The sequence below is a fragment of the Malus domestica genome, chromosome 10, assembly GCF_042453785.1.
Source record: "Malus domestica chromosome 10, GDT2T_hap1".
NCBI classification, from domain to species: domain Eukaryota; kingdom Viridiplantae; phylum Streptophyta; class Magnoliopsida; order Rosales; family Rosaceae; genus Malus; species Malus domestica.
Genome location: NC_091670.1, coordinates 10,341,272 through 10,359,810, shown reverse-complemented (window position 1 = coordinate 10,359,810; position 18,539 = coordinate 10,341,272). Strand labels below are relative to the sequence as shown.

Genomic DNA, 18,539 nt, shown 5'->3' with positions numbered 1-18,539 from the left:
TTTAATGACATATCAATTTTTAAATTTGATTGTTCTGCGAAAAATATCGTACATATCCGTTTAAGAATTTCCAGATATCGATATGGGCTCTCAGTATTAAAAGACAAAAAAATTGGTCAGATGCTCGGCGGAGATACCAACTGCTGTGGCTAGGCACGGAAATTTACGCAAAAGAAAGGGGCAAGGCCGTACTTCCATGCAAAAGATATTTTTCGCGTCACTAAAATATCTAATCCACTGTCACGTGACGAGCGGACCCTACAGCTAACCCGTCCCCTCGTTTCATTATATTTGTCGTTTTCAACCAGGGTTTCCGCAAACCGAAAGACACGACTCTATCCTCTACCCGTTTGGCAACGGCGATAACACTCCCCACCAAACAAGGGATAAAAATATCCTCAACGCAAAACAAACCAAAAACGACGACGTGTAGATAAATTCAGTATGGTGAAATTGTAAACCGCGTAGCCAAACACGCTGGGCTTGGACCTTAAACCCTGGTAACCAAACACCAAGGAAATGGTTAACCCTAGTCGAGGGTGCCCGAGGGCCTATATTAACGAGGGTTGGGGGATTGCTGGCCCTCGTGCTCTCTTGTTCTCTTGTTCTTTCGACGTAAAATTCGAGTCCCATTTGTCACTAGGGTTACTGGTAGCCATGGCCTCTGCCGAGATCGAGTTCCGTTGCTTCGTCGGAGGGCTCGCATGGGCCACCGACAATGAGGCGCTGGAGAGGGCCTTTTCCCAGTATGGTGAGATCATCGAATCGAAGGTCCGTTTGACGGAGAGATCGGATCTGACCCGATTCGGCCTCGGCCATCTGTCGTTCTGTTCTTCTCTCTGATCTGATTCTGTTTCTCTCTCTGTGTTACTTGATCTATGATTCTCTGTTACTATCTATGATTCTTATTATTACTCTCACAAAATCGGGTACGTTCATCTCAATCTTTCTCTCCCAAAGATTGACGATCGATCGGTTCCTTTTATTTTTTGAATTTTTTTGTGATTGTTTTATGTGATCTTGGTGTTTGATGTGTGGATCTGATGCGATCTGTGTTTTCTGTGGTTTTAGATCATCAACGACCGTGAGACTGGGAGGTCCAGGGGCTTCGGCTTCGTCACCTTCGGCAGCGAGCAGGCGATGAGGGACGCGATCGAAGGCATGAACGGCCAGAACCTCGACGGCCGCAACATCACCGTCAACGAGGCTCAGTCTCGCGGATCCGGTGGTGGTGGTGGCGGAGGTGGCTACAGCCGCGGAGGCGGCGGTGGCGGCTACGGAGGTGGTGGTGGTGGCTACGGAGGTGGCGGTCGCCGTGAAGGCGGTGGTGGTGGGTACAGCCGTGGAGGTGGTGGCGGTGGATACGGAGGTGGTGGTGGTCGTCGTGAGGGTGGCTATGGAGGCGGTGAAGGTGGCGGTGCTCGCTACTCCAGAGGAGGTGGTGGCGCTGAAGGCGGCAGCTGGAGGAGTTAGATTAGTGTTATAGGTGGTTTGGGACTTTGAGATGTTAGTGTTAACGTTTTCTGGTTGTGTTTTAGGGTCATGGTCTGTTCTGGTTCTGGTTTCCGGGTAGTTCGATGGTATTGGTGTGTGTGTTTGTGCTCGATAATTTTGATCGATGAAGCTGCTCCTATCTTTACTTTTCCATGTATTTTGGTTCCCAAAGAACAAAAAATGGTGTTTGAGAAAAAGTTGTTCGTTCTCATATATCTCTGATTTGAGTTGAAATTTGAATATTTAATCGGTCACTAATCTAAAAAATTTAAACGAATACGTTTAATGTAAATAATAAATCTAAGAAAATCATACTACAAATACCCATAAAAGTATAAGCCGCTGAACTCGTCAAATTTGGTTCTCTCTGGTGGAACTTTACTTATGATTATCTATGCGACAATACCTGAATGCGTCAGGACTCGAGGTATCTTGTCCCTGGGCTCGCGGCGGTGCTTTCATAATTCAGTTGAGAAGTGTCAACAAATTAAATTATAAAATAATTGAGAAATATTATTGTAGTTTTATAACGTTAGGCATATAAATTAGTACTCTGTAGCTGTACCACTGCTCGACCAGGCCAGATAAAAAATGTACGAACAGTTCTAGCTCAAATGCTTAATAATTTTGCTACGTACTCAACAATAATTCTGTCACTTCTACTAGGAGTAGCCTTTTTAGTTCTAGCTTAATGTAAAGTACTGACTTTTGTTCAACATTAAGGGTTCGTTTATTAATCCTTAATCAAAATAGACAGAATTGGATTGAGGGGGAATTGAATTGAATTGAGGAGAATTGAAATCCAGATTTCCATTAAATCTGGAATCAGAGTATAAATGGTCTTGTTTGAATGTAAGTTGTTTACTAATTCACTTGATCGGAATGAAAATTTGTATGATTACTAGAATGTCTTTTATTATAAATAAATATTTTATAAAAACTTACAGGAAATCAAGTCAATTGATATAAAATTAAAAATAAAAAACTAACCCAAACCCCAACCCAACCGTTCTCTCTATCTCTGCCTCAATCATCTTTCAACAATTTGAAATTCACGGTTGGTTTGAGGCCTATGGGAAGTGTTGGTTGTGGTGATGTAATTTCTTTGAAGTTTAGTTTACGGGGTATTTCATGTTGATTTGAATGTCCGGAGTTTGGTTTTTAGCATTGTTTAAAATAAAAAAAAACTAAAATGGGTTCTTCTTCAGCTTTCGCTTATTCTTGTTTTATGGCTGTCGTTGTTGTCTAAGAAGATGATGGTGGGTATGTGGCCTTGGGAAGACAGGAAGGGGGCGGTAGTGAGGGAGAAGGAAACAGACTAGCGCTGGGCACCTGTGCTTGTTTTATCATTGGAATTTCAGCAATTATGTGAGGGCATTATGGGTATGAAAAATGGATTCCCCATTCCCTCATTCTTCCGAAACTCAAATACCACTTACTATCAAGGGATCCAATTCCTCCAAAGTGAGGAATTGAATTCCAAACTTTGTGTGGGTCCCACTATATTTTTGATTCCTTAAAATTTAGTAAACATAGAAATGGTCCGTAATCGGAATATAATTTCATGTTTTGATTCCCATTACGTGTACGTAAACATGCTCTAAAAGGGTCCTGATGTAGCGGGATCGTTCGAAACTTCTCCTTAGTTGTACCGTTGGTGGTATATACTTGTGTGTGATTGGATCAACATTGTTTTATACATTGACATGCAAATCAACATCAAACCGTGAAATTGCAGAATCTCACCCTTTGAGTCTCTTAGCATTTCTCTTTGGATAATGTTAAGGATACTAAATTTTTAAACCAAACGATGTAGTTGATGATTAAATTATTATGTAAGTATTGATTAACGTGCACCTATTGGTGACACTAGCAATTTTTCCTTATGCCCGTAATGCAAGTGGTACACGTGTTATTATATAAGTGGTGGGAAATTTTATGTTTTATGTTATTATTTTTTCAACACAAGAATCTCACCACTTGTTAGAGACACATGGTGTACAACTTTGTGTTTCAAGCACATTAATTTTTTTTTTTGTTACACATTATTTAATTTGTAAATTTAATTTAAAATTTTAGCTTTCCTCACATTGTCCTTTCTCCTTTGCACCATTGGTGGTATATACTTGGGAGAAGGATTCTCTCCCCTCTTTTTTTTAGAATGCATTTTTTCTCACCATCATTTAGTGTGGTTTATGCTCACCACTTTATTTATCACCATTAGATAAGTTTGAATTTCGAGATTTATACCTATCTACTACACCAATTTCGAAATTCAAACTCATCTAATAGTGATAAATAAAGTGGTGAGCATATACCACACTAAATGGTGATGAGCAAAAATACTCCCTTTTTTTTACCCTCCCCTCTTATTTGAATGGTCACGGTTAAGCCACATCAACATCTTATATTATTATTATTATTATTTTTATAGAAAGAGAAAGACAAAATAGAGAATATGAAAAGAATGATGGAAGGGAATGGAAAGAGAATGGGAGATCATCATAATCCATATACTTGTATGTGACAATAGACACTTTGTTTACCCATCTAATCGGAGGATGTCACGTGCCCCACTAAAGTCTACCTGATTTAATTTTTAAGAAAATCAATTAAATAAAATATAAAACTAAATAATAGAAATCTCGACAGTCGAGCCAACAACCCACAATGACAGCGCCCCTCCCTGGCGGCCGATCTGTCTTCCCCGCTCCTCCCAAATTCTATTTCATCCGTCTTCCCCACTACAATCTCTAACTCGTGCCGCCATTAACTCAATGAGTCGACTCCTGTGCTCGTCTGCCTTGCAAGTTCATGCCCTATCAGAAAAATGTAAGACTGTGAATGACAATGAATGTTGTATTGGATCTTTTTGTTGTAAGCCAATAGTCTATCGAGTGGTTAGCAACCAAAGTGATCCGATAGTCCTAACCTAATAAGGATTATGGAGTCTTATCCCTTGCAATTAACCTAGAGGAAATCTGATAGATTTATTACAAAGATATCGTATCATGGTGGGACTTAAATACTAGAGAGATAGGGTAGATTGGTACAGCCAATGATAGGTCGGATGTGATGAAAACCCTAATGATATAAATACCATGGTTAAGTCCCTGCTTCCATACACTTGTACTCTCAATCACGCCAAACCCTATTCACAGTAGAGAGACATTTTGAAGTATTGGAAGTAGAAGACAACCTGTGAAACCCTAGCAGTCATGGCGTCTTCTTCCTCTGCTTTGGAAGATAAGTTTATTTCCCTTTAATTGTTTGATTGGTTTATTGTAGTATATTTGTTATATCTGTAATCTTAGTAACTTGTTGATTTTCATATTACATCTTACATGTGGTATCAGAGCCACTCAACTCGTCTAAGATTCAGAATTTCGATCATGGTTGGTTTTGAATATAATGGTAACGTATCATGCCATCACTTTTATCCTTTACAATGTGTAAAGCTTCTGCAAATAATACGATTCATTGATTTAATTGCTGATAATTCAATATGTGGATTGATTATCATATTGGCTTTGCAAATAATTATTTAGATGTTATTATTATTATTTTTAATTTGACCCATTTGCAGAAATTACTTCTGCGTGTAGTTGTATTATTTTGTCTGTAGATACAAATCTGCCAAGAAATTTGCAAAGCTTGAGGGTTCGGATTAAAGGTAATCTGTTTGAACAAATTTTTGACAAACTGAAGGCACAATTAGTTTGTGTTTTAGTTAAAGGTCTTTTACTTATCGATCCTGAGGCTTCCGCTTAATTTTAGAGTATTTTTATAATTACTTTTCTAACTTCATGATTCTCATGTAATTATCAAAAAAAGGTTTTGTTTTGGCTTTCATGGGAAAACTTAACGATAAGTTTTCTTAGCCATGTCGAGATAATGATTAATTAAGAAGCAAATTTGATTGCTTTATATATGGCTATACCTCAAATATATATATATATATATATAATTTTGCATTGGATTTAAAGTTCGAAGGCTTGGCACATATGCATATAAATAATTTAACTATTGTTATTTTTTTTTAACATGATTAATATCAAGATTGGTTTTGATCCGCTTGGTTGGCATTTGTGTTGCTCCTGGGCAGTGGTTAGGGTTCCTTGTTTTGGAATCCCATTTTAAGTTAATAATTATTTTGCATGCTTCTTTCTCCTAGCGCACCGTGTCAATGATCAGGTTTAAAATTTTGGTTGTTTTCGAAGATTTTTCAATGTGAATCACTTGCCATTAGGAGATAACTTGAGTGAGCCATTGTGATCTTATATCATGTTCACATTTTATGTTTTCTCGGCCTTCATTCCTAATGCCTAGAATGAGGCTTTGAGGATTTTCCTCAATTGCATTTAATTTCATTTATTCCAGTTTGCTGCATATTTTTGAGTAATGGTTTACAAGAATAATGGTATGGCCACTTTGGTGTGTTAGTTGATTAGTTAAACTAATTTGAATATAAAGTCCAACTGCTTTGCAAACTAACTTTCCCATACATATTAATTAAGTTGATTTACGCTTCCATCTATCGTTATGCCTGGAAGCATCCCTCTTCAGGAATAAGAATTTGGTAACTTTTGATTTTCTCTTATGCTTCTATGACTGATGGTTGGGACCAATTAATGTTGAGACTTTCTTTTCTAAAATCAAATATGAGTTGTTGGATTAATAAGTCTAATTTATCCTTCGTTTAATATAATATATATAATATTACAATTTATGTTTGCTACGTTTGTCCTTTGTGACTTTTATCTTCAAACATAAAATTGCAAAGTTGAGACTCAAGTGCTTTTGGGAAATTTCTCAAATACACATATTAATGCCGTGGCCATTTTGGTGTCATTTTTAAATTGTTTTCTTATCTTAAAAAGGAGATTTTGATATATCAAATACACATATTAATGCTGTAGCACCTCTCTTTTCGAATTCATTTTTGGCTCACTTATAAGATTTTAAAAATCATGAAATTTTTCGAAATAGTAGTCATATATGTCTAGTTCATACTTGAAAATTTTCAGGACAATCTAAAGAGAATTGAGTTTTTAGTGAATTTGCAAACTAAAGTAGTACTGCTGAATTTTGGTACTTCAAAACTAGTTTTGTTATGTGATATTGTTTCACTAATTTGTGCACATCTATTGGTACCGATTATTATACAAGGTTATGGTTCCGATATGTCCTTATTATATGCAAATTCTCAATACTAATGAATTTTATATAGACAACACTGATTAAATTTTGATTTAAAGATGTATTGGTTTGTTTTGCTTAAACCAATGTTTTGTTTGGTCATCAATTCTGATTATGATGATTGTCTTTTGAGAGAAAATTGGAAAGTGGCATTAGTTTACTAATTGATCATTTTGGTCTCTATCGAATACCTGAATAACCATGTTTCCTCTTTCGAGAACTCTATTGTTCAATGTCAATAATGACATACTTTTGTGTCTGATTGAATCTTTTGAGAATCATTGAATATCCAACAAAACGGTTATTTAATACTGTTCTAAAGGATTATTTTGAAAAATCAGAATTCTAATTTATATGGTGAATACTTTTGTCCCAATGGGAATTTCAGGAAATCACTCACCAATTATAAAATAGTATTATATCATAAAGTACTTCTAACATATTTTCATCTGGCCAAAGCTGTTGAAGCTATATGTATTTTGTGTATTTTATGTTTTGGCTAGCTATGCAGGTATTTTCTTTGCATGATTAGTTTCTGCCCGAAGGTGTAACAATCATGCAATTTGGAGTTGGTTCGATCCTCCACAACTCGACTAATTCCATGATGAATCTCGCAGAATCAAGAATGAGTAGGTAAATTTGCCAATCTTTTGCCTTAATTTTCTGTGAGTTCTAAATTGGATTAAAATTATTAAAAAAAAAAATTGTTGTTGTTGAGATATCTAAGTGTTTATTTTACTCGACTTTGTTTTAGAATTAAAACATAAATTTTGAGTTTGGATTTTGTTTGTACCATACTTGACCAATCCCGAAACTACTGAGCACCGGTCAACGTTATACCGTCAAGGACCAGAAGAGCTTCCCTTCAACCAGGAGGCCAATCACAATGCGACACGTGTCGACATCAGAAGCCAATCACAGCTCGACATGTGTCAACATCAGAAGCCAATCACAACACAACACGTGTCAATGTTAGAACAAAACTAGAAACTCTCTTCTATAAATAGGGATCATTCTCCCACAATAATCTCTAATGTCATTTTGTACTAAACTATTCACTAGAACTCACAAAATGAGAGCTTGAACCTATGTATTTGTGTAAACCCTTCACAATTAATGAGAACCTATGATGCATGGACACGGACACGGATACGGAGATACGATACGACACGACACGGGGATACGTCAAATTTCTAAAAATGAAGACACGATACGGCAAGGATACGGCAATTAAAAATAATATAAATAAATAAATATATCTAAATATTATAAAATAAGCATTCAAATATACTATTCAAGTTCAAATTTATTTCGATAAACTTCAAACATTTAAAAGATAATCCACTAAACAAATTAGTCTTCAAACTTGAAAAACTAAAAAGAACATCCAAACGACTTAAAAAATAAAAAGAAAGAGTCCCTCATTCTTGAGCTAGCTTTTTCATTTCTGCAAGAGCTTCATCAGTAACCTTATTGCAAGAGACGATCCCATTTCCAGACACTTTTAACAAATGAAACTTGACCCTAGAGTAAGATCCTCTGAAAATCTTTTGACAATAGTTGCATTGAAACACACTACCTCCTCTTCCATTTTCCACTCTTTCGAGCTTTTTGACATACTTCCATAGTGTACCATGATCATTTTCAACATTCTCAACTAGGTTGACATTAGCATTCGCATGATTATCAGGATGATTCATTTTCCTAAATTATCAACATGTAAATTGTAAGAATCAAATATATAAACAATAAGAGTCAATCCACTGTATAGACAGAGACTATTACACGAGAAATTTATATTAACTTAAGAGATTAAAAAATACATCATGAAATCCATAAAATATTATAATCTAAATATCATGAAAGCACAATAGTATATTATTTATAATATACAAAATACAAAATAATATTATATACAGAAAGCAAAAGTGGGCACGAGTATTTTGTATATAATATTATTTTGTATAACAGATAAGTGATTACTGATTGCACACCATCTGACCCCATTGATTGATCTTCGAAGATCAAAATAATATATTATACAGAAAGCAAAATTGGGTTTTGGCTTTTTCAATTTTGCATAACAGATACATTGAATTAGTCAATGGCTTAAAGCAGAAATGGGGCTTTTAGCTTCGAATAAAAACAGAGCAGCATGTTTCTTTCAATTTCAGAGGGGTTCTGCAATCAGATTGAGCTTCAAAATTAACAAAGTGAAAACAAAGTCGAAGGCTCTCACCAGGAGTTGCAGACGGAGACGATGGAGACGATGGAGCAGTTGCAGACGGAGACGATAGAGACGACGGACGGACGGAGCAATTGCAGATGAGTCTGATTTCTGAGGTTCGAAATCGTTTTGGTTTTTAGTTAAACAATCGTTTAAGTTATCTAATTCGAATCAATCACGATTCTGTGCGGATCTATTGGATTTTTTTTCTGATTATCCTCTGATTTTGCTTGAAACGTATCCGAAAAATATGATACGCGTATCTCGACAATATGATACGCGTATCTTGGTAATAAAGAACGTATACCTTCGTTCCGATACGTATCGGGCGCGTATCCATACGTATTTTGTACGTATCCGTATCCCTGCGTGTCAGATACGGGATACGTTGAGTTTTCCCCGTGTCCATGCATCGTAGATGAGAACTCCTCTACTCCGTGGACGTAGCCGATCTGGGTGAACCACGTACATCTTGTGTTTGCTTCCCTGTCCCTATTCATTTACGTACTTATCTTCAAAAGTGATCGAAGCAACCAAGCGAAGGTCACAAACCTGACACTTTCTGTTGTACCAAAGTCCTCGCTGATATTTGTGCATCAACAGATTCTCTTATTAGGTTTCATTTTAATTGATGACCTAATCTTTAACACATATGTGAGTCTTCTCTCATACACTAAAATAAAATAAAATTTGTAGTCATTGCATAAGTTTTTATTTATGGAACTTTTTAATTCTAACCTACTTTAAAAAAAAAAATTATGTATTTGATCTTGATTGATTCAACTTGCATATATTTTGTTAAATGAAAATCACTTTCTCTAGTGTTTAATCTTGCAATTTTGAGTGTTTGCCCAAGTGGGAGAAATAATGTATTATGGGCTTCACACTCATCAATTTTGCATGCTTTTAATGGTCATAGTTTTGGTAGATAAAACGTACATTATCATACTTATTTATATTTTATTTGTTATATATGCAACTAATCTTGTAGGAAATTCAAGAAGGGTTAATGAGTATATTCTGCTCAAAAGTGTTTTGCTTATTAATTCTTGTATGTTGTTCAAGAAATTGGACTTGTGATTTATATGTTATTGATGAATAATTAATCTGCTCAAAAGTGTTTTCTTTTTCAGTACAACTATAAATCAATGTATGGTGAAACATGAAATTGACAAGATTGCATATACTTCATCTGCTCAAAAGTGTTGAAGCTATATACATTTGCCCTTGTATTTTATGTTTTAGCTATACAAACCTAATATAATTAGTTTCTATCCAAAGATGATTCTAGAATTATATGCTTTTGATGCATTAGAAAACATTCAGTTAAAGTTTTCTATTTCTGTCAATTGTTAGATGAACAAAACTGACCAAATAATTTTGTATAGTTTTTCAGTCACGAGAATCACTTCCCTACAAATATCTAAAATAAAGATGTTGAGCTCACAAATTTTATGTTTTAGATCCCATGACTAATGTTTTGCTAATGGGAGTATTTGAAAGGTGTCAGTTTCATTTTATAGGCATTTATAAAGTTTTTTTTTACTCTCTTAATCAGTGGGAGTAATAATTTGTTTATCTCTACTAATCAGTGGGAGTAAGAGATTACCTTTTGTGTTAAAATTTTGAAGTGTTAGTGGCTGATATTTTAAGAGTAAATTTTGTTTAAGTTTTGTTCATAAGTTTTAATAAGAGGTTCTGATTTTGTAAATAGTATGTCATATTTTACTTGTTCTCTTATCATATTCTAAATTGACAGAGAAGTTGGATGTTGTTACCAACGTTGTTGAGTTCTTTTGTGAACTACTTTTGTACTGAAATATATTTTCATATTTTCAGTTTGACTATTGTGAGCTAATGTTTTGACTATTAGCTCTTGACACCATGACTTTGTTAGCAACAAAGTGCTTTAAGTTGAATGTGTATGTGATCTTGGAGTGCAAGGAACAGACCAAGTTGTTCTTTGTTTTTCTTTGGTTCGGCATTCGATTCAAAGTGACAGGTTGCTAGGAAAGGTTATTGCATACTTATGAAGACTCAGTGATCACAATGAGTTCTTATTTTGTTAGGATGAATTATTGACATTCAAGTGGGAGAATATAAGATTGTGAATGACAATGAATGTTGTATTGGATCTTTTTGTTGTAAGCCAATTGTCTATCGAGTGGTTAGCAACCAAAGTGATCCGATAGTCCTAACCTAATAAGGATTATGGAGTCTTGTCCCTTGCAATTAACCTAGAGGAAATCTGATAGATTTATTACAAAGGTATCGTATCATGGTGGGACTTAAATACTAGAGAGATAGGGTAGATCTTCATAGCCAATGATAGGTCGGATGTGATGAAAACCCTAATGATATAAATACCACAGTTAAGTTCCTGCTTCCATATGCTTGTACTCTCAATCATGCCAAACCCTATTCACGGTAGAGAGACATTTTGAAGTACTGGAAGTAGAAGACAACCTATGAAACCCTAGCAGTCATAGCGTCTTCTTCCTCTGCTTTGGAAGATAAGTTTATTTCCCTTTAATTGTTTGATTGATTTATTGTAGTTATATTTGTTATATCTGTAATCCTAGTAACTTGTTGATTTTCAGATTACATCTTACAAAAAAACCCAACAAGAAGCAAAGATAGCACGTCAAAGAAAAACTTGAAAATCATGCTGATGAAGATGACAATGAGGAAGATGGTCCGCATGGGTTCGGGGAGGGGTAGAATAGCGTCGACGTCTGCCACTGTGCCTGTTATTGTTCGTCTATGAGGAAGAGCAAGAGAGGGAGGTGGTGGCGGTACCAGATTTGAACGGGATCAGAGGTGGTGGTGGTGGGATCGGGGGTGGTGTGTCTCGCCGGGGACGGGGTTATTTGGATTGGAGATTTTTATTTTTATTTTTCTGTTTTAGTTCTAATTTAATTAACATTTTAAAAGATAAACCTTGTGGATTTATTAATAGAACAGACAGCGTAATTTCATTAAAAATAAATTAGGTAGATTCTTCGGTTAGGCATGTGACATCCTCCGATTAAATGGATACATAAAGTGTCCATGGTTATGTGGGTTCCTGTCACCTTGAAAAATTTCTCGTGAAATTGATATTAGTCATAATTCTCTCATGAAACGGGATTAGTCTTTGATTGGATAGTTGTAGTTAGGGGTGGTATTGGTACAATTATCGTACCAAAACCCATGTATCAATTACCGTACCAAACTTTTGGTATGATAAAATCTATTATCATTACTGTGCCAAACTTTCGATATACCAAATTTCGGCATGCCAAATAGTTCGGTTGACATGATATGGTAATGGTAATTACCACTTTGTTTTGGGTCATTCTTTTGGGCCAAAATTTGATTTTTTTTCCAACCCAATTCAAGGCCCAAACGTGTTTGGGTCACTCCTTTTGGGTTTCTAAAACTTTTTTATTTAATTATGAGAATTTTATAAAGATTCATTAAAGAAACAAAGAAGTAAACAGATGGAAGAATTGCTCAAAGAACCCAATATCCCTAAAAAAATAGTACAAAGATTCTTAAATTTCATCTTTACATTCTTTAAAATTAAACAAAAATTAACTTGATAGACAAAGCCAGGGAGAAAGACATCCCAATTTGATAAAGGAGAAGATGAGGTGGACTCCGGAGAGACAGTCGCCGAAACTAGAGCAACATAGATGAAGTCGGTGGCTAGATGAGTGAAAAGATGAAGAGTCGCAGCGTAAGAAGGCTTATGTTTTTTTATTGGGAAAGTAGAGGTTAGAATGTGAGATGATTGGATAAATGACTAGGAAAAAAAATATAAAGTGCATATATAATTATAATAATACGTAAATATATATAAATGAATAAATAAATTATATAATATTAATAGTAGTGTTACAGTATGGTATATAATTGGTAATGATTTTGAATACTATTATCTTCCAAAAATGTATGGTACGATACAAATATCGTATCATTACCAATGATACAAATTTTTTTACAGAACTTTAGTATAATATGGTTGGTAATTTGGCAAAAAATTTAATCCCTAGTTGTAGTAAATGGGTTTAACAAGAAAGTGTCCGAGAAACATTGACGATAGAATATCTCGCACCAATCGATGCGGAATCTGAGAGACGTAATGATAGAATATATCACTATACGCGTCCGAATCCTTAAAAATAATATTAATGATATCTTGGCACTAATTATTAATTACTCTCGATTTCTTTTCGGTTTAAGAGCATAATTACTTTATGATTTTCTGTACTGTTTATTCAATGGTGGTTAATGGCCTGAAGAATTCGGTAGGGTCGGAGTGGAATGCGATTATTTTTGTATAAATATTGGTTGGTGGTTGGCCTCACCTTTATTTAGTGAACTTGTTCTAGTTTAATACGAAGGTTTGGATCTCAATTCAAATTTGATTCCATTTCAAATTCCACTTTAATTCTAAAGATTATCTTTTTATTAATTTTTATGATCATCGATCATTGGATGACTTCTTTATGGTGCCCAAGCGAAAAAGGATAATGGAGTAAAAAAAATGAGCAATTTATATGAAATGAGTTTACTGTTACATGACATGATGTCTCAATATAATAATATGTTGCCATGTAAAGAAAAACTTTTACATAACAACACATTATTAGATAAAAAAAAATCATGTAATGATGAACCCGTCTCATATAACTGCTTCTCACGTGAAAGACCCGAAGGCTAAAACCAATGCTAGAGACAATACTAGATTTATTATTGTATTTGAATGAAGGTTATCAAATACCAATGAATTTAGGCTACTTTAGTTAGAAATGCATTGTGCAATATTAAATAGAGGAATTTGAAATGATTAAATGATTGAGGTGAATTGCAAATGGCTACATAGACATGAATCATTCGAAAACGTTTGTTTAAACCTTACACCAACCAAGTTCATATGGAACCAATACATACGATTTAAGAGGAGTTGATTTGTGGAAGGTTGCCAATCTCTATAAACCCTATGAAAAGCTCTTTAATTGAGACTTTGGACTACTTGAGAGCACCAAAGTTTAAGCCCATTTACTCATAATTCTTTATGCTAAATGAGATACTTTAGAGCAGTTACACTCGTTGGAGTAAGGCAATTGCCCTTTTGGAAAGTAATTGTCATTGTGTAACTCCACTAGATCAACAAGGATAATGACACACCTCGATCCGGAATGTCTACTTGGACTCCAAATCATGTTGTGCTGGCCGACACCTGGAAGGTGACGAAGTTATAAAGTGTAGTGTGATGGAAAATGTGAATAAATTTAAACCTAAAAGTGCCTAAATACAAGAGTGCGCGATGAGCGAGAATGAACCCATTTCACACGTGATGTCAGAGCATAAGTGAAATACAGTAAGATAGGATAATGATTATACCCTCAAAGGTAGCCACCTATATTGAGAATTGCCAAGAATCCTCGTCGATACAAAGTTCTGCTGCTAAAACCTGGAGGGATGAAAAACAAGGATGAGTGGGCCTAAAAATAAAGTTTCAATGAAAACATTATAACCCCTTGCCGTAAAACATGTATAGTTTCCAGAAAATAACACTACGTAAACATAAAGAACCAATGCATAAAAGCAGTGACAACAAAAGCATGCCATGTCACAATATCTCAATAAAAATAAATGTAAGTCAGGTGTGAATAATCAACTAGCGTGCCAGTTGGAGTCACCTAATGTGACATGTATGAATGGACCTATTGCTCATCAGTCTATGCTAGCACACGAGTCGGAGTCACCTAGTGTGACCTGTACGACAAGCTGGGTGTAAATATATACGCTTTAGTCCTATGATCACGTGATGGCTAGCGATAAATCGTGGGTCATCTATGAGTCGGAACTGTGATAGGAGCATATTTATGCGACTTAGTTAACATGTTTTCTTGCACTTACTTAGTTAGTTATTGCTTATAAGAGTGTTTTAAGCCATTTTCGTATGTTGTTAGGTCCTAATAACAAAGTTGGCAAGAAAAGTGCATTTTGGTGCATTTTGGAGCAATTTTGGGCTGAAATGGATTGCATGCACTTGGAGACATGAGGATGGACGTTTTGGGAAGATTAGAATTCAACATATGTGTGTGCAAGTGTGTGACCTACAACTAACAAACATCATAGCTGCCATGTGATGGAGAACATGTGTTGATTTTGGCTGAAATGATGAAGCATGTGTGTGCAAAAGGAAAGAAGAAACATGGACAACCAACAAATTCGTCAAAACTGCCTGTGCAGATTAGCTGACTTTGGAAGCATGTTACGAACATCTCATAATGAATGAGAAAATGATCCTTATATGGCTGGAAAGCTACGGATGTCTATTTTCTGGAGAAATTTACGGATTGTTAATATCATTTTTCTAGAAGAAGTTATGGGCATTGTAACACTTAAAGGTTTAGAAAAGGGCTAAGCGGATTTGGCTAATAAAATGAGAAAGTAAAGGCACTTGTTTTGTGTTTTGCTTTGTCATCAACACTCAGCAGCAAATGGGGTTATGATTGCACTCATTTGGCTTTGGATCAAGTGGAAATGCACAGCTAGAAAGAGAAGACACAACCACATGCAAAGGAAAGGAGAAACATGGACAGCCAACAAATTCGTCAAAACTGCCTGTGCAGATTAGCTGACTTTGAAAGCATGTTACGAACATCGTATAATGAATGAGAGAATGAGCCTTATATGCCTGGAAAGCTACGGATGTCTATTTTCTAGAACAATTTACGGATTGTTAATATCATTTTTCTAGAAGAGGTTATGGGCATTGTAACACTGAAAGGTTCAGAAAATGGGTGGAAAAGGAAAGGAGAAACATGGACAGCACACACCCATGCAATCTGCACATGCAAAGGAAATGGAGTGGTCCTCTCCCTAGCCTATAAATACATCCACCACCCCCCTTCCAAAGAACGACAATCTTGATCCATCAAAAGAGCTTCATTCACAAACACAAGTCCCTTGCCTTGAGCTCCATTCCATTTCATCCATACATTCAAACACATCTCCATACATTTCCATTTTCTATGTCATGCAAATCCATTCTATCCATATATCCATACACATCCTAGACACTTATGCTACAACAAGGTGGTGAAAACAAAGGCCCTTGGCGTTTCAAGCTTGGAACTTTGGAGCGTTTTAGGTGTACTTCGTTCTTGCTTTCAATGTCTACTTTGTTATTTTCTAATTTTGTTGCAATTATGAGTGGCTAAACCACTATTTAGTTAGGGGGAAGTTTGAAGCCATGAACATGCTTGAGATTTAAATTGATTTCTTCCAATTGTGATTTGATAAGTTGTGATTGCAATTCAATTATCTATTTTATTCATAACTGATTCTTGTATGTTATTTAAGGATGCATACTTAGTTTTCATGCATACTTAGTTTTCATGCATGAATTAGATGCTAGAATATAAATGAGTTTCACCTAATCGTTACAAGTTTATATTCATGAGTAGTGAAGGTTGTTTATCACAATCGCGTTAATTGAATTCTTGGCATAAGTTTCATGCAATTCATAGTTACAAGTGTTTCGTCAATGCTTATGATTTTCATAGAACTTAATGATTCTTGCTTGTATCTCTATTATGCAATTCATGTAGGGAACTTGTGGGGAATGCTTTGGGTTGTTGTATGCAATCATCCAATTCAATGAAATTAGGAAAATCTGAGGATTAATTTAAGCGTATCTAATTAATCTGGGGTGTTGAGCATCATAGTTTATTGAAAAGCAATTGGAAATCAATTCATATACAAGTGTGTCATGTGTGAAGAACGGACCTCTAACTAATCCATCCATTATCTTATTTCTTAAATTCGTTTTACAATCTGCCTAGTTTTATAACTTGTTTATTTGTTTCAAATTCATCAAAACTAAATCCCCCTTTTACTTTCTTGTTTCAAAGTGTTTAAAATATGTTTTGTTTGTGTTTTAGAGTGTTCTGAGTCAAGTCAAAACCCAAATTTCGTCCAAAGTTGTGTTAGAGTCAGAAACTGCCTAGTTTGTGTTTTTAGGCAGTTTCGAGTGTCTTTAAATTATTTTGAGTCTTGTGAACCTGTTTTGAGTTCTTTAAGTCTATTCAAATGTTTTTAACTTTGTTTTTATGTTTTTGAGTTAGTTTAGAGGTTTTAGCAAGCCCTCATAATCCTCGGTTTAGAACGATCCATACTTGCATTATTACTACAATTTGACAACAAGAGGGTTTAATTTGTGTGTTAAGTTAATTTTCGCATCAAACTGCCTAATCGAGTCTATACGATAGGCTAGCACCTACTTGGATCCAAGGTAAGTGTGCGATGCGGGAGGTGAACATACACGTGAAGGCTGTGCCCTGGCCCAGGACAGGATGACTAACACTGGGGTGCAACAATGATGAGCACTAAATGAATTTATGCATGCCAATATGGTGCAACAATTCCAATCACAAATTAAACTCACCTGATCAAACCTGCGCATCCCGTAGGATCGTTTGGCATTTCACAATTTCATAACAATGCAAAGTTTTTAATAACAATATTTAATCATAGCATGATATGCATAAATCAATTCAAAATCATTTGTGGAAACTATCAACCATATATATATATATGTGTGTGTGTGTGTGTGTGTATATATATATATATCTATCTATACACTATAAAAAGAAAAAGACCCACTCACCTGAGGTCCGGGCTACAACTCCCTAGCACGAATATCGAGGCATCACGAACAATCGTCGCCTAGAATAAATATCAAATAACGTCTTAGAATTCTTATCGATAGAACACGTAACTTACATAAAACACATCCCCTAAGGACGTTCTAGAATGATTTGAAACCCATTGACCAAAATTCAATCATCGGTCAAAGGTTGGCGGTAGGGTCCATAATCCTACGTAACTCAATCCGGAAGATCCGCAACTTAGATTTTTGATCCGTAACTTCAAAAGATCCACATTATGCTTCTAGAACATCATACTAAAGTTTCATTACGATCCAATGGTTGGATCTCCACCAATTGCAAATTCAAGTGGCGGTCAACGTTTTATTTTACGAACTTACAAATCCATTTTAGGAAGATCCATAAGTTGGATTCCCAATCCGTAAGTTTCTAATATCCTAAAATATTACATACTATAATATATTAAATTTTGGTGATGATCCAACGGTCGGTTCGTCAATTCATACAAGGATCAAGTAGCGGTCTCTATCAAAACTATGTTCAAACGATGAGATTTCATCAATCTGACTTCACATATGGAATTGGGGTATCAAACTTAGCTTAGGAAGGTTAGGGGGTGCCTCGGCCCACATGCCGCTGCAAACGACAGTCGACCGTCCCAACTCGCCGGAAAAATAAACTATTTCTAAAAATTCTCAAATTTCAATTAAATGAAGATCTCAATGAGTAGAGCAAGTTTTATATATGTGGCCAAGTCCAATTTGGCCGAAAAAACCTCAAATCGCCACGAACCCGTCTGAAACCCTATAATAGGTGTTCATCGATTCGACTTTGCCGGTGTTCCAACGCCCCTATCACTGGTTGGATCTTATTCCTGGGTCTAAGGGGAGTTGATTAAGGGTAGTGGTGGGTGGTGAAACTCACTGGATCGGAGGAATCACCGTCAAGCA

At 35.6% G+C, this 18,539-nt stretch overlaps 1 protein-coding gene and 2 long non-coding RNA genes across 3 annotated transcripts; 2 read left to right on the top strand and 1 right to left on the bottom strand.

Moving 5' to 3' along the window:
* Window positions 1-437: 437 nt before the first annotated feature.
* On the top strand, window positions 438-1,707 carry LOC103440403 (glycine-rich RNA-binding protein GRP1A-like). The gene is made up of 2 exons (XM_008379079.4): window positions 438-771; window positions 1,072-1,707. The coding sequence occupies exons 1-2, from the start codon at window positions 520-522 to the stop codon at window positions 1,471-1,473; spliced, it is 654 nt and encodes a 217-aa protein (XP_008377301.3). The 5' UTR covers window positions 438-519; the 3' UTR covers window positions 1,474-1,707.
* Window positions 1,708-7,981: 6,274 nt separating this feature from the next.
* LOC108172553 (uncharacterized) lies at window positions 7,982-9,070 on the bottom strand. The gene is made up of 2 exons (XR_001789120.3): window positions 8,933-9,070; window positions 7,982-8,397 (listed from the first exon to the last, which is right to left on the bottom strand). It is a non-coding gene; the product is annotated as an uncharacterized lncRNA (long non-coding RNA).
* On the top strand, window positions 8,895-11,929 carry LOC139189041 (uncharacterized). The gene is made up of 2 exons (XR_011572516.1): window positions 8,895-9,036; window positions 11,521-11,929. It is a non-coding gene; the product is annotated as an uncharacterized lncRNA (long non-coding RNA).
* The last annotated feature ends 6,610 nt before the right edge of the window (window positions 11,930-18,539 follow it).